Source organism: Dreissena polymorpha, chromosome 14 (assembly GCF_020536995.1).
Source record: "Dreissena polymorpha isolate Duluth1 chromosome 14, UMN_Dpol_1.0, whole genome shotgun sequence".
NCBI lineage: Eukaryota > Metazoa > Mollusca > Bivalvia > Myida > Dreissenidae > Dreissena > Dreissena polymorpha.
In genome coordinates this window covers 12,386,348-12,411,456 of record NC_068368.1, presented here as the reverse complement: position 1 = coordinate 12,411,456, position 25,109 = coordinate 12,386,348, and the positions used below count along the sequence as shown (strand labels likewise).

General features: G+C 36.3%; 1 protein-coding gene across 2 annotated transcripts; it reads right to left on the bottom strand.

The window, feature by feature from the left end:
* Nucleotides 1-25,109, bottom strand: LOC127858052 (lipid droplet-regulating VLDL assembly factor AUP1-like). Of its 2 annotated transcripts, none has more exons than XM_052394930.1 (10): nucleotides 24,977-25,109; nucleotides 19,731-19,865; nucleotides 18,030-18,183; nucleotides 13,186-13,297; nucleotides 12,411-12,517; nucleotides 11,556-11,671; nucleotides 9,326-9,495; nucleotides 6,865-7,011; nucleotides 5,980-6,098; nucleotides 1-5,672 (listed from the first exon to the last, which is right to left on the bottom strand). In XM_052394930.1, the coding sequence occupies exons 1-10, from the start codon at nucleotides 25,009-25,011 to the stop codon at nucleotides 5,535-5,537; spliced, it is 1,233 nt and encodes a 410-aa protein (XP_052250890.1). In that variant the 5' UTR covers nucleotides 25,012-25,109; the 3' UTR covers nucleotides 1-5,534. The 2 variants fall into 2 exon arrangements, with proteins under 2 accessions (XP_052250890.1, XP_052250891.1); XM_052394931.1 differs by lacking the exon at nucleotides 24,977-25,109 and adding an exon at nucleotides 20,068-20,210.

The window sequence follows — 25,109 nt, the reverse complement described above, 5'->3', positions numbered from 1 at the left end:
AACGATGTATGATTTACTTTATTTGACTCTTCAATATCATAATATATAAACATTACAGAAACAGAAAAATTTACATATATAAAGAAACCCAAAAATGACAAAGGAAAAGCATTATTTATATCATTCTTATTAAAATACAGAATGGTACATTCATTTTGTCAAAGCCTTTTACATAAAGAAATGGAATCATTTATAAATACAAAGGTATTTTGTACTTCTTTTTACATTCATGTACAGATGTGTTCCATGGAAAATAAATTCTTTGCAATTGCAAGCAAAAACACAAGAAATGTTTGTTTTTTAATAAACATGAAGTATACTATTATCGAGTGAACAAGAGCTGTCACCATATCATGACTCATGCTCCCTATAAACGCTTAATAGAAGTTATGAGCTTTTTTCGAACCCTTAATGCAGATTTCGAAACCTAAACGCGGACCCTAAGTTCAAGGTCAAGGTGACAGGGGTCAAAATTTGTGTGCGTATGGAAAGGCCTTGTCCATATACACATGCATACCAAATATGAAGGTTATATCTCAAGGGACATAGAAGTTATGAGCATTTTTCAAAACCTAAACGCAGATTTTGAAACCTAGACGCGGACCCTAAGTTCAAGGTCAAGGTCACAGGGGTCAAAGTTTGTGTGCGTATGGAAAGGCCTTGTCCATTTACACATGCAAACCAAATATGAAGGTTATATCTCAAGGGACATAGAAGTTATGAGCATTTTTCAAAACCTTAACACAGATTTTGAAGCCTAAATGCAGACCCTAAGTTCAAGGTCAAGGTCACAGGGGTCAAAATTTGTGTGCGTATGGAAAGGCCTTGTCCATATACACATGCATGCCAAAAATTGCTTTCTGAAGCGACATAGAAGTTATGAGCATTTTTCGAAACCTAAACGCAAAGTGTGACGGACAGACTGACGGACAGTCCGATCACTATAGGACCTCTTTTGAGGGAATAAAAACAGGCATCTGTTTGTCAAAATAGATCCTAGAAATAGTTCACATTCCAAAAATGGCGATTTATTCCAAGCCTTACAAACCTCCTGATAAAAATATGCTTGAAGAAATGTACACTTTCTTTTCAAACTCGTACAATGAAATAGAAATAGAAATCTTTCATCACATCAAAAATTAAACCACCAGACAAAAAGCAAAATATATAAATAAGGAAATAAAACTTATGTAATAACAGTTTCATGTATAATACAACATACAATATTATATTTATATATTGATAAGAATAATATTGATCAAATAAGCGTCATTTAAAGTTCACAGTGATAGATCGTTATACAGCAAACATATCTACTTAGTATTGCTATGATGTGTTTGGATATACATGTGTGTTCTCTGGAAAAAGGGCTTAATGCATAAATGTAATATCTCCCAGATTTGCCAAAGCAGTCTGAGTTGACAGGTACACATTCTGCTTTTATGGTTTTTTTTTTCATTAAAAGGAAGTCTCTATTTAGCATAAATCCAGTTTGACGATAAGTATGGCCCAAGATAAATCAGGTCTGACTGCTCGTGATAATCTGGGACAACACTTAACACACATGCATTTAGCACCATTTTCCAGGAGCGAGAGTCACATGTATATCAATTTATTTCATCTCTGCATATAGATCTATCAGAGGATAATATGTTACTTTTTTACCTTTCTCTCTTTAAGAAACTAAAACTATTTATTTTAAAAAATATATAAATTATCAAATTACATGACTTTTTCTGCCAACCCATTTTCCATGACTTCCAGATCTGTTAAAACACTACAGTACATTTTGACCATAAATAAGTACTGAACATGTAAAGAAAGCATTCATGGTGTTCGTCCCTGAATTTCATGAAATAAAATGTCTACTCTTAATAGTTGTAAACTGAAATAAAATATTTAGATCTTTATTTCAACACAATTTGGACAATTACCCTTTATCAGGATTATTTCTCAAATAACTTTATATTATGATTGTGTGTTTTGCTTGCACATTTACTAATATTTGTTGTGTTTTGCAGCAGTTTTTAACTACCTTTAATGTTAAACCCTTTCCCACTCAGAGGAAAAGTAAAAATGGCTATGTGCAAACAGCATAAAACCAGAACAGCCTTTAAGTAACTTGCAGTCTGTTCAGGTTTTATGCTGTTTGCTGCTCATTAGTATCGAAGGCTTGGAAATGAAGCCCATAAAACTCGAATCTAGTGAGACAGGTCTTGAATTATCCCAACGCTTTTCGGAGAAAAAGTGGGGATATTGTATTGATCTCCGTCAGTCCATCCGTCTGTCCTGGCCACTATCTCCTTCTACACTATTAGCACTAGAACCTTGAAACTTACACACATTGTAGCTATGAGCATATGTGCGACCCTGCACTATTTGGAATTTTTATCTGACCCCTGGGTCAAAAGTTATGGGATTTTCACTCATTTTTTATGTTATTTTACATTAACTTCCTTCATTTCTACACAGATTTACTTCAAATTGATACTGAACCTCTCTTATGACAATACGGTCAATGTCAACTATGCATGGCCCCATTACCAACCCTGGGGCGCCCCGCCCACATAGACCACACCCACCCAAAATTGCCATTTACTATAATTTCTTCATTTCTACACCGATTCACTTCAAATTGATACTGAACCTCTCTTATGAAAATACGGTCAATCTCAACTATGCATTACCAGCCCTGGGGTGCCCCGCCCACATAGACCATGCCCACCCAAAATTGCCTTTTACTATAACTTCTTTATTTCTACACCGATTCACTTCTAATTGATACTGAACTTCTCTTATGACAATACGATCGATCTCAACTATGCATGGACCCTTTACCAACCCTGGGGCGCCCCTGGGTCAAATATGCGATATGGGGATACGCGTCGGCCTCTGCCGCGCCATTTCTAGTTGAATTTAACTTTCAAAGGGACTAAACATGCCTTACAATACGTATCTAAGTGGTAAAGGCTTAAATAAATATCTAGGTTGTAAAGGATTAAATACGTTTCTAAGTGGTAAAGGGTTAAATACGTATCTAAGAGGTAAAGGGTAAAGCTCAATAATCATTTTATCCTACAGCTAAATGATTTCATAGAACATAATAGGACCCAAAAACATTTTTTACAAATATTAAGAGCGAGTGCTCATGACATCATTATGAACATGTCAAACGACAAAAGTCATATTCTTTCCCAGTAAAACTGCAGCTTTTTAGCGATCTTTTCATTATTTCTTTAAAATCGGGGACGTAGAGGTCCCAGAAAGGCTTACAAGGCTCGGCAAGCCTCGCCATGTAAACTTTTCTTCACTCGTGGGATAAATTTAAGTACACAATCACACTAACATAGTATTCTCTATAGGCTGATACAAATGAAATACAAAAGTTACAAGCACTAAACATTTTGATGAGGGCTTACAGGATAGAATATATAACTAGAGCTTTGCCACAGACGTGACCTATACCCCCACGTGCCGCATTGACACAGACTATTTTGCATGCTGTCTTCAAAAAACAAGAGAATCTAATTTATGGCAATCTTTAAGAATTATTATGCCATTATCATTTATAGCCATTTTGACCTTTGAACTCTTTAATTCTTTCACATGACACGCCGTCCAATGACTGTGAACAAAATTAATGTCATTTTAAAATCTCACAATGAATGACATACTTATGGCCAAGATCATTTATTGCCATTTTTGACCTTTAAACTAAAAGTGTGACCTTGGAGATATTGACGTAATTCTTTCGCGCGACACACCGTCCAATGATGGTGAACAAAAGAGCCAGATGATTTTAAAATCTCACAATAAACGACTTAGTTATGGCCCGGACAAGCTCATTTATGGCCGTTTTTTTACCTTTGAACTCAAAGTGTGACCTTGACCTTGGAGATATCGACGTAATTCTTTCGTGCAACATACTGTCCAATGATGGTTAACAAATGTGTCAAATGATTTTAAAATCTTACAATGAAAGACATAGTTATGGCCCGGACAAGCTCATTTATGATCGTTGAACTCATAGTGTGACCTTGACCTTGGAGATATCGACTTAATTCTTTCGCGCGACACAGCGTCCAATGATGGTGAACAAATTTGCCAAATGATTTTTAAATCTCACAATAAATGACAAAGTTATGGCCCGGACAAGCATTTGACCTTTGAACTCCAAGTGTGACCTTGACCTTTGAGATATCCACATACCTTTTTCACACGACACACCGACCTATGATGGTGAACAAATGTACCATGTCATTTTAAAATCTAACAATAAATGACATAGTTATGGTCTGGACAAACTTTCAGTTTAAAACACACTAAGTGACACCGTGACGTAGTTTTTGACCTGGCATGATCCGTATTCAAACTTGACTTAGACATCATCTAGATACAACTTCTGACCAAGTTTGGTGAAGATCGGATGAAATTTCGGGACAGACCGACGGACCGACAAAGTGACTCCAATATAGCCCCCATTACCAATGGTAATGGGGGGTATAATAACAATGCATGTTATCATTGAACAAAAGACACCAGAACATTGGCTCTGCATTCAATCAGGTTAAGATAGTATGAAAACCCAAACATATGTGAGCATAATAGAGCCACTTTCTGCAAAAAACTTGTCTTAAAACATGTGCGCAAAGGGTAATCCCAGGCAAGCCTCTGAATTCACCACATAATCGGGGACGACTATTCTGGATTTTCATTTAAAAGATACATCCTTTAAACGATAAGTACGATACAAATGGACAGTGTCATCCTTTTTGAACCTGTAGGGACTGCCTAGGCTAATCTTAAACGACACTTTACACACATGCATTAAACCCTGTTTTGGCAATGCAAAGGCTCACTTATAGAATAACATGTAATTATTCAAAGAAAGACTCAAAAATTATTTGCATTCAATAAGGTAAGATAGCAACAAAACCTGTATATACCTAAACATCTCCAGGCCACATTTTGGGAAAACCAGGCTTAATGCATGTGTTTAAAGTGTTTTAAGTCCCAAATAAGCCAGTTCAGTGTGCGCAGACTTATCAGGGTTGCCACTTTCTGTCTACTCTGGATTATTGCAAAGAAGAGACTTTCTTCAAAATGATAAATTCCATTTAAAGCAGAAAGTGTCCTCTCTGATAAGCCTGTGTGGACTTCACAAGCTTATCTAGAATGACACTTTACGCACATGCATTAAGCCCGGTTTTTCCAGAACGGGGCTCATTAAGTTCCAACAATTTCAGATAACTGTTCCAATGTTACAGCACAGGTCTACTTTCTTGATCACTGCACAGGTCTACTTTCTTGATCACTATCTTCAAAGAATCTATATTCAGCCACATTTTAAATTTAAATTTCTAACACAATATGTAAAAACACAATTCACCAAATGTTTTACTGTTGAACCAATATCGGACATTCAACATTGACACACATTCTTCGCCATTTTTTTGCCAAGTGAAAAAAAGTATCTTAATATCTACTTAGCCTGATTCAACAATTGCTTTTACCAGTCAACCAGTCAACCACTGTCAATTAAAGGGAACATTGTGTTTTTCTTTGTATCGAAGACGTGCAGTTTCCAGCATCAAGCGTTTTCTATCTTCTAAGGACAAATGTCTATCATTTGGGTTTCGGGAAAACGATGAGGCTCTAAAAAGGGTTGAATCCTGCAATAAAACCAATTGTGTCAAAACATACTTGCTTCATTATTGGTAAACTGGAATAAATGCATGTGCCTAAATTGTCATCCCAGATAAGCCTTTGAATTAAGTCCGGTTTTACATGAGTTTTTTTTATTTCTATATATATTTCTACCAAAATAAATCAAGGAAAGTACAGTCTGTGCCAAAACATAGGCTATACTTTTTAAATATAAATCCATCATTGGTAAAATTGAATTCTTTACTTTACTGACAAGTAGCTTACATGACAAGGTTGTAATCTAATCCAACATTCAGTATTGTGAAGCCTTACCTTATCCAGAACACAAGTGGGTGATGATGCAGATGTGACTGGTTTTACCTCTTCCTCACAATATTCCACCCTACCTTCCAGAATGTTTGTAATGGTGGCATCCACATCTTTTGTAATTTCTATAAAGAACGTCATCAGCAATCAGAAAAATAGATTTATCACAGAAATATTATGATTGAAATATTGTTTAAAACAAAAACAAACAAACTAATAATATGTACAGTTCATGGATGTGCACATGATTTATGCAGATAAATTAATAAACAAGAGATGTGTTTGTCAGAAACACAATGCCCCCTTCTGCGCCGCTTTGACATCATATATTTGACCTTTGACCTTGAAGGATGACCTTGACCTTTCACCACTCGAAATGTGCAGCTCTATGAGATACAGATGCATGCCAAATACATGTATCAAGTTGCTATCTTCAATATTGCAAAAGTTATGACCAATGTTTAAGTTTTCGGACGGACGGACAGACTGACTGATGGACAGACAGACAGACGAACGGACTGACCGACATTTAAAAAACTATATGCCACCGTTCAGGGGCATAAAAACAACCTGTTTTTATGAATATCACAAATATGTTTATACATGAGTTAACAAACTTGGCCTATGAGGTAAATGAAATATGGAAAAGCGTTTGAATAAAATTCATCAAGCCATTTCTGAGAAAAAAGCTTACCAGAGAACTAAAATTTGAACTAGACTAAAGAGGCATAACTTATGCAATTTGTTAATAACAAGAGCATTCCCAAGACAGGGTGTTTGATTATTCTCAGCTTTAATGTATAATGTACATTTTCTGTCCCTGATATAATGACCACAAAGACTTGCTTGAAGTAGAATATCTGTAATAATTCAAATGCTACGCCCCCATACCAAGATCCTTTTTTACTGCAATGACAGGAACCTGAGGCAGTACGTCCTTCACTTGCTGTATCATTCTACGTAGCTCCGAGTCCAGGCTGTCAACGCAGCTCCCAGAGTTACCATAGTTACCCGCAGGCTGGGAGGGCATGGGTTTTGCTGAAATCATAACTCCAAATAATGAACATATACAATAACTTTTTTAACATTCTTTGTCAATTATCTTATTTTATCATATAACTGCATTGATATGTGTCTGATACAAAGCTTCCTGATGTTTTTGAGTATCACATCAACATCAACGGGATAGGTCAAATTACTTGGAAATCAACTATAAAGTCATCTTTTTTGGTAAAATAGAACCAGATTCAACAAAACAAACAATTTGATATTAAGATGTAATATATTTAAGACAAAAACAGCACCAAAAACAGCAAAAAACTTTGTTCTCAAATATTTAGCACAAATGCTCATGATTAACAAGTCAAACATCTTTTTCATTACCACTAAAAATGCAGCCCTGTAGCGTTGATCTTTCAGTATTTCTTTCAAAATTGGGACATAAAGGTACTATAAACAGAAAAACTGGTTACTGCTCTGCGGTTGTGTTATATATCTGGCTTGGCAGCAAGCATTGCCATTCTTTTATGCTAACAATCTCACCTGATATATTTCACATCAATTTGGCAGTACTTGGTATGCACTGTATATTGCAATAATATAAATGTATTAAATCAGTTTCACTTTTTATTATTATGTATTTATGTATTTTTTGTGCGTCTAACAGTACATGTTTTCCTAACTTTGTTTAAAAAAATATGAACAAGACCAAATTTCTTTTCATTATAAATGTATAAAATTTATTGTGGCAGAAAATTCTGTTTGCCGGGGTCGGATGGGCATTACTACTTATTCTTAAACATATATCTCTTAAAGCTAACCTTAACGACATTGACTGAACACATTTGCTCGGTTGGACTCTGCCTTACTTGTGTAACATCAGCGTGTTCTTTCGGGTAAATGCCTACTTATTCTAAAACATATATCTCTTAAAGCTAACCTTAACGACAATGACTTAACACATTTGCTCGAATGGACTCTGCATTACTTGTGTACTTAGTGGTATTATTGTCCGAGTTTAAAAGTGTGTAATCATTGGTCCGAATTATAAGTGTGTAAAAAGTGTGCAATTGCTGGTGGAGCAATTTAAAGTGTCTAAACGCTGTCTGAGTTATAAAGTGTGTAAATATCGGACTTCAAAAAAGTGTAAAATCGCTGGTGGAGCGATAAGTGGTATCGTGTGTTAAAGTGTAGTGCGATTGTTAGAATTAGGTTAAGCCCAGTCAAGTGCATGGTTTTTCCTAATTTGTCGCTCCTGAAACTTTTTTAATTGGACAGGCGGTATTGCTGCTAATGGCGTAACTTCACGATGGTAATTTAACGGGTGCTCATCCACCTCCTGTAGACATATTTTTTCAAAACAGTCCTGGTCACGTATGACAGCCAACCTTGGAACCGTGGTTACCACTGGCTGTTTTTTCTGTACTGCTGCGGCCATTCAATATCACACTTTAATTACTATTTATACTAAATAGATATGTTGTTGAATACTTTATCATATGTTATTTTATATTTATGTAATCGTTATTGGGAAGCAAAATATTTTGACATAGTATTATTAAACCAGTTAACTAAGTAATGTGTTGTTATTTAATAGTAATTAATTACTAATTATTATTGGTTGACTTTGCTTGTGAAGAGAATAACATTAATTTTTCAATATTTTGAATAAAAAAGAAAAATGTTCATGTTTATGTTTTCTGTTTTGGTAGAATCGGTAACTCAATGAAATAAAAGTAAAAGATCACTTGTTCAATACTTTTTCAAACAGATATTTATATAACTAATTATGATTAATTAATTGTGTCTTGTTCTGTGAAAGCTGGTCATAATGCATGTGCGTAAAGTGTCGTCCCAGATTAGCCTGTGCAGTTCGCACAGGCTAATCAGGGACGACACTTTCCGCCTAAACTTGATTTTCGGTAAGGAGGGACTTCCTTGAAACTAAAAATACCATTAAAGCAGAAAGTGTCGTCCCTGATTAGCCCATGCTGACTGCACAGGCTAATCTGGGACGACACTTTACGCACATGAAATAAGCCCAGTTTTCTCAGAACAAGACACAATTTATTTATATTTGAGCCTCACTCTGGGAACATGGGGCTAAATTCATGAGCGTTAAGTTTTGTCCCAGATTAGCCTGTGCAGTCCAAAATGAGTAATCTGGGACAACACTTTCCCCTAGCCTGGATTTCATTTACAAAAGGCTTACTTTAAAAGAAAATACCATAAAAGCAAAAAGTGTTATCCCTGATCATACTGTCTGCACATAGAAATCTGGGACAAAACTTTATGCACATGCTTTAAGCCCCATTTTTCCCAGAGCACCGCTTGATTGTTATTTCAAACTTACTTCTAGTGATAGTTTGAGGACTGCTCTTCAATCGTTTCACGTGTTCGGCAAGATCAGCCGCCGTTAAGTCTGTACGTTCTATAGTAAGAGCTGTGGAGATCACCTCGCGAACCCTCTCAGCAAAATCTTCCACGCTTTCTTCTTCATTTTTTACCATTAATGGGTGTGTTCTGAAAAAAAATCTTGTTTATTTATTATAAATTTGTTGTTGCCATGGCGTAGTGGATATGATGTCTGTATCACGACTTAGAGGCCTTGGGTTTGATCCGCACTTTTTTTTTTTATCTCCGCTGAAGACACCAAGTACTCGTTATACCCAGAGAAGAGCAGGGGAACATTTCAATTAGCCTAAGGATTGCAATGAAATCAAGCTTAAACAAGCAAATTCATTGAATCGATATCTCCTGCCAATATGCTTCTGGACGCAAAAGTGTTGTATTTGACACTCAAAAAAGCATTTTTTCAAGATACAAAGGGCCATAACTCCGTTGTTAACAAATGGTGTACAATGCCATTATGCGTGCATCATCCTCTTATCCATATATATACACATATCAAGTTTCAATGAAATCCGCCAAAGCACTTCCAAGATATGGCTCCGGACACACACAAATAGCATTTTCTCAAGATACAAAGGGCCATAACTCCGTTATAAACAGATGGTGTACAATGCCATTTGGCGTGCATCTTTCTCTTATCCGTATATATACTCATACCAAGTTTCTATGAAATCCACCAAAGCACTTCCGAGATATGGCTCCAGACGGACGGACAGAAAGACATACAGACAACGCCAAAACAATATCCCTCTGCCTATGGCAGGGAATTATAAATAGGTTTAAACTAATATAAAATTTGAGTTACTAAATTATGCTGATAGGAATTGCTGTTGGTATTGAGGGCTTTTTCAGCAGATGGAAATTTGGTCGTAATTCCATTGGCATATTTTGTTATTTTTCACAATCCAATTCCAAAATTTTATAACTGATCTTCAGACTTTCTGGTGTTTAGAAAAAAAGGTGTGCTGTGTGGAAATTTTTTTGTGATATGTGTCAAATTAAGATTTGTTGGTCAATAACTAAAAAAATTATGTATGTAATTATTAGAACAAATTGCACTGTTCACGTCTGGGTTTTTTTTCAACTTCAAGTTTTAACAAGGGACAAAATTGTCACAAAACCAGGTTTTCATTGTGAAAAAAAAATCTGATAAAGGGAGAAAACTCAAACTGAACTTTTGAAATGACCAAAAAAAATTAACCCCCTTTGTAAGTTTTTGTTTTTTTTTTAAATCTATTTTTAGTCGTGGCGACCTTGACATTGGAGATATTGACGTGATTCTTTCGTGGGACACACCGTCCCATGATGGTGAACAAATGTGCCAAATGATTTTAAAATCTCACAATGAATGACATAGTTATGGCCAGGACAAGCTCATTTATGGCCATTTTTGACCTTTGAACTCAAAGTGTGACCTTGACCTTGGAGATATCGACGTAATTATTTCGCGCGACACACCGTCCAATGATGGTGAACAAATGTGCCAAATGATTTTAAAATCTGACGATGAACGACATAGTTATGGCTCGGACAAGCTCATTTATGGCCATTTTTTACCTTTGAACTCAAAGTGTGACCTTGACCTTGGAGATATCGACGTAATTATTTCGCGCGACACACCGTCCAATGATGGTGAACAAATGTGCCAAATGATTTTAAAATCTGACAATGAACGACATAGTTATGGCCCGGACAAGCTTATTCCGCCAGCCCGCCAGCCCGCCAGCCCGCCAGCCAGCCAGCCAGCCCGCCCGCATTCGCCAATCTAATAACCAGTTTTTTCCTTCGGAAAACCTGGTTAAAAACAAGCCCAATACTCATAGTTACATCATAACCTTTTGTGACCACAGCAATTATTCTTAACACTTTCCCATTAAGAGGCAAAGTGAAAATGGCTACATGCAAACAGCACAAAACCAGAACAGCCTGCGAGTAACTCACAGTCTGTTCAGGTTTTATGCTGTTTGCTGCTCATCAATATCTAAGGGTTGGAAAAAATGAAGCCTTTAAAACTTGAATCTAGTAAGAAAGGTCTTAAATTAAGTGTTGTTTCTGATTAGCCTGTGCAGACTGCAAAAGCTCATCTGGGATTACACTTAAGGCACTTGCATTAAGCCCTGTTTTCCCAGAGTGAAACTCACACACTTTTTCAATACAGCCTGTGTACTTACTTGAGTTTGTACACAGTGACAGGTGCAAAGAAGCACCAGAGCACGTCAGTCCAGCGCGGGCTGTCCATGGTTGATAATGCGCAGGGAAATGAGAGCCGCGATAGGTGAATAGAAACCTGGAAACAAGATAACAATTTGTAATGTTAAGATTAAGCGACGAGCATGCAACTGTTTGATTGAAACGTTCAGAGTTAAACGTGCAACTGTGATCTTTGCTGAATGAGTACATCAAATACTGTACATACTCAGTCAAAAGTAAAGATTTTAAAACTTTTAACAATAGTTGTTCACTAAAATTCTTAATTAAAGTGGGTTTTTTTTAAAAGCATCCTCATGCCTGAAAATTTTGGTTTTGTTCTTGCATGAAAATTCTTTTATACATCTCTTGGATTTAATGTTAATATAATATAATGTTACAAAGTTATGTTGATATAATGTTAATATATCTGTTAACATATATTATTAATGCAACATTAGTATTCGGGTTAGGAATAAGGAAATGTTCTTGTCATAAAACAGACAGTCCCAATAAGTGAACAAGTAGTTGGTCCCTAATAAATATCATAAGAAACTTGCTATGAGAAAGCAACATTAGATGCATGCGCCTTAATTGTCGTCCCAAAATAGCCTGGTGGTCTGCACAGGCTAATCAGGGATGACACTTTCTGCCTTAAAAAGATGTTTGCTAAGTAGAGACTGCCTTAAAACAAAATAAAACTATAAAAGTGGAAAGTATTTCCCTTGTTAGCCTGTGTGGAATGCACAGGCTAATCTGTGGCAACACTGTACACACATGCATTAAGCCCTTTTTACCAGGTTGCTGCTTATTTATTTTCTCCTACAACACCCACATACCGGCTGCACAGCGAGCTGCAGCTCAAACGCCAGTGGGTTAAACTTGAGAAGTCCCGAGCCATTAGTGGTAGCTCCCTCGGGCTGGATCAATAATGGGATCTTGTGCTCTGCAAAGAAAAAAAATATTTGAAAACTGTATGGGTCCAGATTAGCCAGAGCAGTCGGCATAGGCTAATGTGGAATGACACTTTCTGCCTGGACTGGATTAAGATGAGTTTTCATAACATTTTATTAGGTTTCATTAGATTTTGAAAAGCAGGAGTCAAATAGCCTTTGTCTTAACATTTTGATGAGTAAAGCTGATAAATTTGGGTCTACGGAACTATTAGTGATTAGTATTTGCCTCATTCATCTGACTTCAAACTAATTATTTCAATTTGGATTTTTTTTTCAAGCATCTTCAATTTTTATTAATTGAACAAGAAATGTGTTTGTCTGAAACACAATGCCCCCTATTGCGCCGCTTTGAAGCCATATATTTGACATATGGCAGCTCCATGAGATACACATGCATGCCAAATATCAAGCTGCTATCTTCAATAATGTAAAAGAAATTGCAAAACTTTAACCAAGGTATAAGTTTTGGGACACGCACAATGAATGAATGAATGACAGACAGTCAGGCCAAAAACTATATGCCCCCGATCTTTCGATCCAGGGGCATAAAAACTTGCTTCTCATTGAAATCCATCATTGGAGGGTATTCTTAAACATGCAGACAAGCTCAAGTTGAGAGTAAATTACTATCTTTAATGGTTTAATTTATTCTACATACCTTGAATAAAGTTTCGAAGGTCTCGTGGAATATTTTCCTTGCAAACCCCAGTGACTAGGTCTTTATATCCCAGGACCCACTGCAGTGGCTTTGGAACGTTGCTATGATAAGGCTGCAAACAAGCATAGCACTGCAAATGACTTTTGTTTTTTTCAATTCACAAAATTATTTACAAGTATTATGGGGGGGGTCAACATGCAGAATTACCAGTATCTTTTACAAATCAACAAGGACATAAGCACATGTCCTGTCATGGAGAATTAACTGTTTCAAGGCTATAGGGCACATGGGAAATATCTTGCTTTACTTTGCACTTTAATTGCATGAAGTAGAAATTACATCTTCCCCCATTTAAAAAATTATAATCAATAAGATGTAAATAATGGCTGGACAAAGCAGGAGTTTATGCCATTAGTTACCCCATTTACAGGCCATGCAAAGTATAACAATTATGGACACTGAGGAGTCATCAGACTTCTTGAAACTGTTCATAGATGATGCTTGATTCATTGCCTTGTGCTATTTAAAAATGCTTCTTCACAGTGAAATGCCCATGACCAATTTAAACAACACTCAAGAATGAGCGAATAAGAAGGTAAAACGTCTGCTGGAAAAAGGTTTTTTCATGGCACTGGCAAAAACAACCTGAGTAAGTAACCAAAGCTTTGAGATTTGTTGCGAAACAGTTCCAGCCTAAATGCAAGGCTAAACAAGATGTGTTTGTGAAACACAATGTCCCCCTATATGATGTTTGACCTTGAAGGATGACCTTGACCTTGTGAAGGATGACCTTGACCTTGACCTTTCACCACTCAAAATGTGCAGCTCCATGAGATACACATGCATGCCAAATATCAAGTTGCTATCTTCAATATTGCAAAAGTATTCATAAAATAAGCGATTTGGGTCACATATATTTGACCTCTGACCTTGAAGGATGACCTTGACCTTGACCTTTCACCACTCAAAATGTGAAGCTCCATGAGATGCACATGCATGCCAAATATCAAGTTGCTATCTTCAATATTGCAAAAGTATTTATAAAATAAGCAATTTGGGCCACATATATTTGACCTCTGACCTTGAAGGATGACCTTGACCTTTCACCACTCAAAATGTGCAGCTCCATGAGATACACATGCATGCCAAATATCAAGTTGCTATCTTCAATATTGCAACAGTATTCATAAAATGAGCGATTTTGGCCACATATATTTGACCTCTGACCTTGAAGGATGACATTGACCTTGACCTTTCACCACTCAAAATGTGCAGCTTCATGAGATACACATGCATGCCAAATATGAAGTTGCTATCTTCAATATAGCAAAAGTTATTGCAAAATGTTAAAGTTGGCGCAAACAGACCAACAGACAAGGCAAAAACAATATGTCCCCCACTACAATAGTGGGGGACATAAAAATACTGTATTCAGTGCTTTCTTTTTGGCTACAATAAGAACAAGGGACAAAATTGTCACAAACCAGGTTTGCAATTTAAAAAAAGTCTGAAAAGGGAGACAACTCAAAATGTGCATTGCTACTGATTGTTCATTAGTTACCCCCCTTGTTTCAAAATCAATATATTTTTAGTCGTGGCGACCTTGACCTTGGAGATATCTAAGAAATTCTTTTGCTCGACACACCGTCCAATGATGGTGAACAAATGTGCTTAATGATTTTAAAATCTGACAATGAATGACATAGTTATGGCCCAGACATGCTCATTTATGGCAATTTTGACTTTTGAACTCAAAGTGTGACCTTGACCTTGGAGATATCGGCGTAATTCTTTTGCGCGACACACCCTCCAATGATGGTGAACAAATGTGCCAAATGATTTAAAAATCTGACAATGAACGACATAGTTATGGCCTGGACAAGCTTGTTCTGCCGGCCCGCCAGCCAGCCTGCCCGCATTCGCCAATCTAATAACCAGTTTTCACTTTCGGAAAACCTGGTTTACAAAAACAGCAAAAATTTAAACAAGAGTTCCGTGGTCGGAGACATATGCCCCCCTAACAGGGCTTTGACCTAGTGATCCCAATTTTAATAGGGGTCATCTACTGTCCAAGGCGAATGCACATGTGAATCAGTCAATTTGTTGATGAGTTATTGATTGGAAACCATTTGACACTTATTGTGACAGTGACCTTGACCTTTGAGCTAGTTACCCCAATTTCAATAGCAGTCATCTACTGTTCAAGGCCAATGCACATGCGAAGTATCAAGCCAACAGGTCAATCTGTTAACGAGTTATTTATCAGATATAATTTTGACACTTATTCAGACGGTGGCCTTGACCTTTGACCTAGTGACCCCAATTTCAATAGAGGTCATCTACTGTCCAAGGCCAATGCAAATGTGAAGTATCAAGCCAATCGGTCAAATCGTTGACGAGTTATTGATCGGAAATGATTTTCACACTTATTGTGACAAGTGACTTTGACCTTTGACATAGTGACCCCAATTTCTATAGGGGTCATCTACTGTTCAAGGCCAATGCACATGTGAAGTTTCAAGCCAATCAGTTAATCCATTGGCGAGTTCTTGATCGGAAACAAACTGGTCTATGAACAGACCGACAGACATCCAAAACAATATACCCCCTCTTCTTCGAAGGGGGGCATAACAATGATTGAGATAATCAGAGCTTAACCCTTCCTCAAAATGACCTTCAGGAAATGTATAAAATACATAACAATTTTATTACACAACCATTAAAACCAGTCCTTAAATGTGAACAAGGGCTGTTTGTAAAACATGCATGCCCCCCTTATGGGCTGTCAGTTGTAGTGGCAGCCATTGTGTAAATACTTTTTTTGTCACTGTGACCTTGACCTTTGACCTAGTGAACTGAAAATCAATAGGGTTCATCTGCCAGTCATGATCAATGTACCTATAAAGTTTCATGATCCTAGGCCTAATTATTCTTGAGTTATCATCCTGAAACCATTTTACTGTTTTGAGTCACTGTGACCTTGACCTTTGACCTAGTGACCTGAAAATCAATAGGGGACATCTGCGAGTCATGATCAATGTACCTATGAATTTTCATGATCCTAGGCATAAGCGTTCTTGAGTTATCATCTGAAAACCATTTTACTACTTAGAGTCACTGTGACCTTGACCTTGTGACCTCAAGATCAATAGGGGTCATCTACAAGTCATGATCAATTTACTTATGAAGTTTTATGATCCTAGGCCTAAGAGTTCTTGAGTTATCATCCGAAAACCATCTGGTGGACGGACGGATGGACGGACGGACGAGCAAAACAATATACCCCCTCTTCTTCGAAGGGGGGCATAATAAGTGTCCTCCTAGTGAATACAAGGTCTTGCAGTGTTTTTTTCTCACCCTTTTGATTTGGAAAAATCGCTGCGTTATGACTAGAATTTGGAAATAATGTGATGTTGTTTTGCTAACAAATGCTTTAAAATTGAGCACAAAAGTGTTTTCAATATAATATTTACTAAGGTTCAACTCTTAGATGCTGATGGAAGATGAACTAAATATCTAAACAAGAGATGTTATCGTCAGAAACACAATGCCCCCTACTGCGCAGCTTTGAAATAAAATTTCTATTTATCATTTGGCAGGTATAGAAATCATCTCCATTTAAAGCTTATTACTTCCCTTGGATTTTGTTTTTTGACCTTTGACATTGAAGGATGACCTTGACCTTTCACCACTCAAAATGTGCAGCTCCATGAGATACACATGCATGCCAAATATCAAGTGTCTATCTTCAATATTGCAAAAGGGATGGCCAATGTTAAAGTTTTCGGATGGACGCACAGACTGACAGACGGACAGTTCAAGTGCTATTTGCCACCCTACCGAGGGCATAAAAATGCACTTTAATAATGGGGAATTTTCCAATCCCATTTTGGAACAATACAAACTATTTCCATTTCGAATGAGGCAAAATACCGGCCCTGATTTTGAACTGAACAAAATGTGTTTGTGAAACACAATGTCCCCCTATATGACGTTTGAACTTGAAGGATGACCTTGACCTTGTGAAGGATGACCTTGACCTTGACCTTTCACCACTCAAAATGTGCAGCTCCATGAGATACACATGCATGCCAAATATCAAGTTGCTATCTTCAATATTGCATAAGTATTCATAAAATAAGCGATTTGGGCCACATATATTTGACCTCTGACCTTGAAGGATGACCTTGACCTTGACCTTTCACCACTCAAAATGTGCAGCTCCATGAGATGCACATGCATGCCAAATATCAAGTTGCTATCTTCAATATTGCAAAAGTATTTATAAAATAAGCGATTTGGGCCACATATATTTGACCTCTGACCTTGAAGGATGACCTTGACCTTGACCTGTCACCACTCAAAATGTGCAGCTCCATGAGATACACATGCATGCCAAATATCAAGTTGCTATCTTCAATATTGCAAAAGTATTCATAAAATGAGCGATTTTGGCCACATATATTTGACCTCTGACCTTGAAGGATGACCTTGACCTTTCACCACTCAAAATGTGCAGCTTCATGAAATACACATGCATGCCAAATATGAAGTTGCTATCTTCAATATAGCAAAAGTTATTGCAAAATGTTAAAGTAGGCGCAAACAGACCAACAGACCAACAGACAGGGCAAAAACAATATGTTCCCCACTACTATAGTGGGGGACATAAAAAAACACACACTGTCTTGGGTTCAATTACCCCCCTTTGAGTGTTTTCATAATCTTTTCATACAACATAAAGTTCTTAACTGTTCAGTTTTGTCCAAAATACATACTTTAAAGTGTCTAAATTAACAGATTTAAAGGTTGATTATATAGGCTTAAACTAAACTTGGTCTCACCACAAAATGACTTATGACTACGTCGATGACACAATGGTCGAGAACAGATGTGTTGTTAGAGACGAGTACTCTGGGTGTATCAGAGATTGTAGATGGGTCTTCCTCCACCCAGATATGGACACCCAACACTCCAAACATACCTCGAACAAACTGCCTGCAATTGTATAATAAGCAGGTTATATATACTGCATGTAATTTTATTCAATTTTGAAACAAAACACAATTTGAATGATTGTTCTACCAACAGTACACTACACATTAAACCATTAAGCTGAACTCTTTAAAATCAAATGTTTGCTTCAATAATTTGTATTGGCATTTAGTAAATAAATAACAGTTTTACACTTGTAAATATATATTTGCCACCCTAAACTGTGAACAAATCTCTTTAATACTGGGAAGACCAATGAAACATAAACAACAATTGTATGTACTTGATGCAATTATATTAACTCTTTACCACTTTAAGATGTATTTTCATGCATTTGTAGCCCCTTAAAAGTTAAATTTTATTTAAGACCTTTCTTACTAGATTCAAGTATTTAAGGCTTTATCTCCAAACCTTAGATACTAATGAGACGCAAACAGTTACTTGCAGGCTGTTCTGGTTTTATGCTGTTTGCACATAGCCATTTTCACTTAGCTTCTAAGTGGGAAAGGGTTTTAAATCAATATATTTGTAAACAAAAATACACACTATTTTCTAAACTACATGCAAAATTGTCCAAGTTTACATAAGAGATATACATGTATTAATGATAGGCTTGTGGTGAAGGCTCAGTAAACATACTTGTACAGCAAAAAAGATTTCATTAACCCTTTGCATGCTGGGAAATTTGTCTTCTGCTAAAATGTCATCTGCTGAATTTCTAAAATTAGCATTTTCTTCGAATTTTTTTCAAAGAATACTATCAGAATAGCAAACAGTTTGGATCCCTATCAGACGCCACGTTTTGTGGCGTCTGATCTGGATCGAAACTGTTTGCAAAGGCCTTTAAAATTCAGTTCCAGCACTAAAAGTCAAAGAGTTAAAATCTTTAGACAATTTAGAAGAGCCAAATTCAATTTTGGTTTCCGCTGTGATTTCAAATAAGTTTTGATAAAAACAGAAGTAACAATTTGTGAGGTTGTTTATTATAATGAACTGTAAGGACATCACAATACTTTAAGAAAAACTTGCTTTGTACCTTCCTATGTTTTAAATGCTCAGCAAATGAGGCTTTGTTTTAATAAAAATTTATCCAAAAACATTTATCATTTCTTCACATTTTTTTTAAGGGATGGCACATTACGCATTTATGGATTTTTTTTTATACATCTCTTCTAAACCAAAATCCAGTCTAGGCAGAAAGCGTTGTCCCTGATTAGCCGGACTGTGCAGACTGTACAGGCTAATGTGGGAAGACACTTTACGCAAATCAATTACATGTAAGCCCAGTATTCCCAGAACACGACTCATATATACGTATTTTGACCCATTTGTAGTCCCTTAGAAAGCTCATTTAATTAAATACCTTTCTTACTAAAAATATGTTTTAAAGCCTTCCTTACTTTCTTGCCCTTAGTCTACAGATGAGCAACCAACAGCATAAAACCTGAACAGACTGCAAGTTACTTGCAGGCTGTTCTGGTTTTAATGCTGTTTGCACATAGCCATTTTCACTTTGCTTCTGAGTGAGAAAGGGTTAAAGCTACACAAACCTTCTGGCGGCTGCTCTTGGCATGAGACACACCACCATGTAGGTGTGCAGAGCAATGAGCACCCTGCACACAATCAAGAAGACCCCGATCGGGAAATACAGAACCATCAAGGCATACTTGAAGCCTGGAGGGAACCTGAAACAATAAGTGAAGGTCAACAAATGTTTTAAAAAAAAACATAAGCGAGGTGGTACTGATGGATTTATCTGTATTAAATTACTTAACGTGATAAATATGCTACTACCCTATGCCAGCTTGTATTCATGTATTAGGGCGAAAAGACCCGGATTCGAATCTGGTGACCAATTTTCCAACGAGTAATTTCATTGGTTGTTACCTGGCTCCCTAGTCTATATATTATATATCATATATGATTTTTTTTTCTATAATTGTTTTTTATGCAATCCCAATCTCATTGTTGGGTGGAGCATCATCCCAAATGAGAAAAGTTGGGACAGCGTAGTCAGGTGAGCAGCTGACAAAACAAGCACATGCTTCATCGAGGAACCAACCACCAATCAGAATGGTGCTGGCAGGTAGAGCACATTCTTACACTCTCTCTGTGGACATGTGTTGCCCTGGACGAAAGTCCAACTTGTTGACACTCTCAAATATTAAGCTACTTTTTATATTGTTAATATTTGGAGCGTCCAACTGCTGAACCATTCGATTAATGGTGGAATTTTTTCCTTCTTTGTCTATATTGTTGCGCAAAGATTTTGTGCGCAACATTCAATCCCCGATATAAGACACTTAATATCAACGGATTACAATAATATTTACATGATACCTGTGTAGATAATTCATTTCTCGATAATGTTCCGTAAAAATTATGTAATGACACTTTGAATTTTGCACGCCTGAGCAATTTAAATCCAACCACTATTCAATTGTTCAATATCTCTCGATTCGCTCGCTGTGTAGATATAAATCAATAACACGACCTCGATGTAAAGCATCTGGTTTACATGTGGAAGAATAAACGACGTAAAATACAGTTTGGGTTCGTCTGTTGTGGTGCAGAGCGTTACATAGTAAACCGATGTTATTATACTTTTCTGGATTAATTTAGCATTGTTTTTTTTCTAAAGTGACAATTAAAAAGTTCTTAAATAAATTACATCTTTTATTTTTATACTGTACGTAAATAATATTGATACAGATCGTACAGTATACCGTCCTATGTAACGTAGAATGTAAGTACATAAAACAACACAGACAGAGTTGCGAAAAAGGCATGCATAAAAACTTGCTGAAACTTAGAAGAGTGAATAGAAACTGCACCATATCTGTTTTGAACATATGCTTATTAAATCGACAAAGATTAGCATACTAGATCTAGTTAGGTAAAAGTTGGTGTTAAAAGCTCATGTTAAATAAAATTACGCGTACACGTTACACCGTAATGCCTTCTTCTGATTCAGGGCCTGATCCAGAGAGGACATAACTGGGGGGGGGGGGGGGGGCACACAATTTGTTCCATAAAACAAATGCAGGGGGGACAGCTGCGGCATATATTAATACGTTTACACTTAATATAGGTGATTTCAACATAAACAAGTAAATATAAAACGCTGTCTGTTAAAGATGTTTAATTTTTATTTAAAATTGTAATTGACATTCAACAAGTAACAAATACACTGGCTCTAAATGATAGGGGGCTGGCAGCTATATTTAACCACACTGAGCTGGTAGGTGGACTCTAACAGTCATCTTCATGACGAGTTCTGAAAATAAAAAAGAAGAGAGTATATAGAAATGTAAAATTCAGTTGAATTAACTATGCAAACATGTTACATGTATTTCAAAATATACATAAATACTGTTGGTCTGATCAATATTTCAATTACCATATTTTATCAGAGCGTGATAAAATGTGAATGTTATTAGTTAAAAATGCAAAAGCTGAAAAAAGTGCACAAAACATTTGATAAAATTCAATTTTAACGAAATTAATATCTACAAGATGTATACAGAGCGGAACAGGCATACAATGTATATAAGTGTATGGGCTTTATTTATTGTACTATTAGTATAAAGAAATTTGTTAATAAATTTACGCTCAATCTTTTTGTTCCTTTATTTCAATAGTTGAGAGTTAAACATAAAACATACTGAATAAACTCAGCGCAATAAACGCATTAGGCCATCCTTAAAAATTATTTTGTTTGGCATAACCCGACCGACCCACTAATATCGGCCCGACAGAATTTTTTTTTGCTCGCCGAAAATTCTTTCCGCTTAATTTTTCCTTTCCGCTTTTTATCCTTTTCGGTTATTTGCTTCATTTAATTGAATGCTCTTTCAAGGATATCTAGAATAGCAATGAACAAAACGCGTACCGGTATTTATTTGAGTCGCCTATTTATTTGACATATGCATATGCGATTAATTAGACTTTAAATACAATTAAACCGCTCCTGTTTTTCTCGTATCCCTTTAATTAAAATACGATACTGTCGTTCAGGATAGTTTGGGAGTAAAAAAACAAATTAATTAATTATCACCGTTCAATTCAATTCGGCAATTTGCAGAGATGTGTAATATTATCGCCATATAACTAATTATTTAATTATCACCCTTTAATTCAGATCGGTAAATATTCGGTAGAAAGATAAAAAGTGGTCAGCTTAGAAATATTTATTGACGGGTATTGTCACGTTTTTGTTTCATTTGCTTATCTCTTTATACGACTTTCCGACCAGTCGCTATTTTGGAGGCAGACGGTGATATTAAATGTGTATTCAAATTATACAACATCTGCGCATGAATGACCCAATATTATCCGATAGCTCCACCCGTCCTCACGTTTCATTCGACAACGTCATGTCATGTGTAAGCAATCTCAATGCTGATTGGCCAGCTACCATTTGCACTTCATTAACAATAAGGTCAAGCAATGTCTAATCGGGTACAGACCGTGTTTCGTTAACTGTTCGAATTGCGAACACTTTCATTGAAACAAAGAGACAAATATAGAAAACCAGTCTGGATTAAAATGGCGGATGTTTTCAACGAAATTTACTAGATTTTCGCAATTTAGATTTTTCTTGTGCCAAAGTCTCAATATTTTCGCAAATGACTCAAATGGCGAACGACAGCACAAGCATTGCGAACGTGTTATTATTGGAATAAATGCTCACTATTACAGGGCTCGCGCTGTCGTTCGCCATTTGCAAAAGTATAGCGATTTTGGCTCAAGAAAAATATAATTTGCGAATATGCTTGAATCTCGTTAAATTTCATTGAATACATCCGCCATTTTAATCCGGAGTATATTTTTTTTACTATTTGTCTGTTTGTTTCCATGAACAATTTGAAGCGCATATGGTAGCTGGCCTATCAACATTGAGTTCACTATCGGGTAATATTGGGTCATTTATGCACAGATAATGTAATACACAGTTGATATTGTCGTCTGCCTACAATATAACGGCCGATGGCAAAAGTCGTATAAAAAATCAGCAAGTGAAAAGAAGCGTAACACTCAATAAATTATTTTTAATTTGATCACTTTATCAATTTCTACCGACTATCGATCTGAATTAAAGGATGATAATTAAATAATTAGTTACATGTCAAAGATGTTGCACCTTTCTGTTCTTGATTGGAATTAAAATGTTATAATTACTTTGTTGTTTTTTTACTCACAAACTATGCTATTGTAAAGTAATATGTCAACCAAATAGTATATTAATTACGTATTTGCTAGGTTACTTGTTTTCATTTTCTGTAGTCAAACGATATGCACATTTTATTTCATGTGCAAAATGCGTACATTTTTTTGGACTGTCGTTTTCAGATAAAGTATTTTTCGTTGATTATGGTATATTTTCGAAGTTCTTTATAGAAAAAATAGACTTACGAATACATGTGCGGTGATACGGACAGAGCAGAAAAATCTTTACCAGAGGCAGAAGACTTGGAGCTTTATTTGATAATTACCTTTCAGTTTGGTATATGTCGGAGTTCAATGTCAGAAAAAAAAATTACTAAAAAAAAAATCCCTACCTACCTACCCACCAAAATTTATCTGGGTCGGGTTATGCCAAACAAACCATTTTTTTTTTAGGATGGCCTTATAATACATGTTTTAAAATAAATTCTTACCTTAGACTCGACAACTTTGGCTCAGAATCAGACTCAGTGTTTTTTGGTTTGTTGGATAGACAGAAAATCGATCCAGTGTTGTTGCCTTTTGCTTCATTTTTATGAAGACAATGCCGTGATACGCTGTATTATATACCGCAAGAAAAGTCTCCATATCTAATGTTCCCATGTTTATTACATCTGACAATACAGTGTTAATTGGTATACTTGACATCAAAACAAGGTTCGAGATCATCCAGACGCTTATTTAGTGTACATGACAGACGCTTAATGTTACCCAGAAGCTTAAAATATCTGCCAAAAAAGAGAGCATATGGCACTAAAGACATTCTTGCGACGGCGATATACGAGTCTAAACGTACAACAGGTGACCCCTTGTGGATAGTAGGCAGTAAGGTTGGAAGGGGCATGTCTTCTGTCGGAAATCGGGTAAATCGGAACATCTGGCCAACTTTGTTTCACAAAAAAAAACACGAAAAAAAAGAAGGCTTTAGCGGCTGGGGGAGGGGCACGTGCCCCCCCCCTGGTAAATCCGTGCCTGTGATTGGTTCATATTTAAATCAGTTTCATGACATGGCTACAGGTCAGTGATTGTTTTGCGATTTAAGCAGAAGTTTAACTGAAGAATCTATGCCTTTCTAACTTCAATTCAAAGATATTTGAGATAAAAACGGACTACTGAACTAAAACATTATGAGTTGGTAATGTTATTTTGCAATTTTACGCAAATTGATGAAAATTTAAACTTTCTGGTATCCACCACAAAAAAAGGTCCTCCATCGATGAGACGTTCCAAAGAATTTAGCCCAGATAGAAAGTATCTCTAAATTCTTTGGGAGTCTTATAAATGAGACTACCCTGGACGAGTGATAGTTAGCCTGTGACTGAGTGTGAATATGTGTTTGCCTGCAGGTGTATTCCCTTGAGAACACAATGATAATTGTGAGTTTTCAAGTCGATGTGAGTCCCTGATTGAGTTATGTTGTTAGGAGTTGAAATAGTTGTAGACGAAACCCACGGAGAGCTGACTGCGGTAAACACCATATTTTCATAATTGCAATTATTGAGAAGCAGACTTCATATTTACCAAAAAAGTACATATACTATTTTTAAACAATTACAAAAAACTTCAATACCTAGATTCGGTAACAAGAGCACTAATTTCCACCATTCTATAACCTGTGTGTGCTAAATATTGGTCAAAATATGCAAAAACACTGAAAAAATCCTTCCATGGGCGCTGACATTTTTATAAATCCAATACCGAAT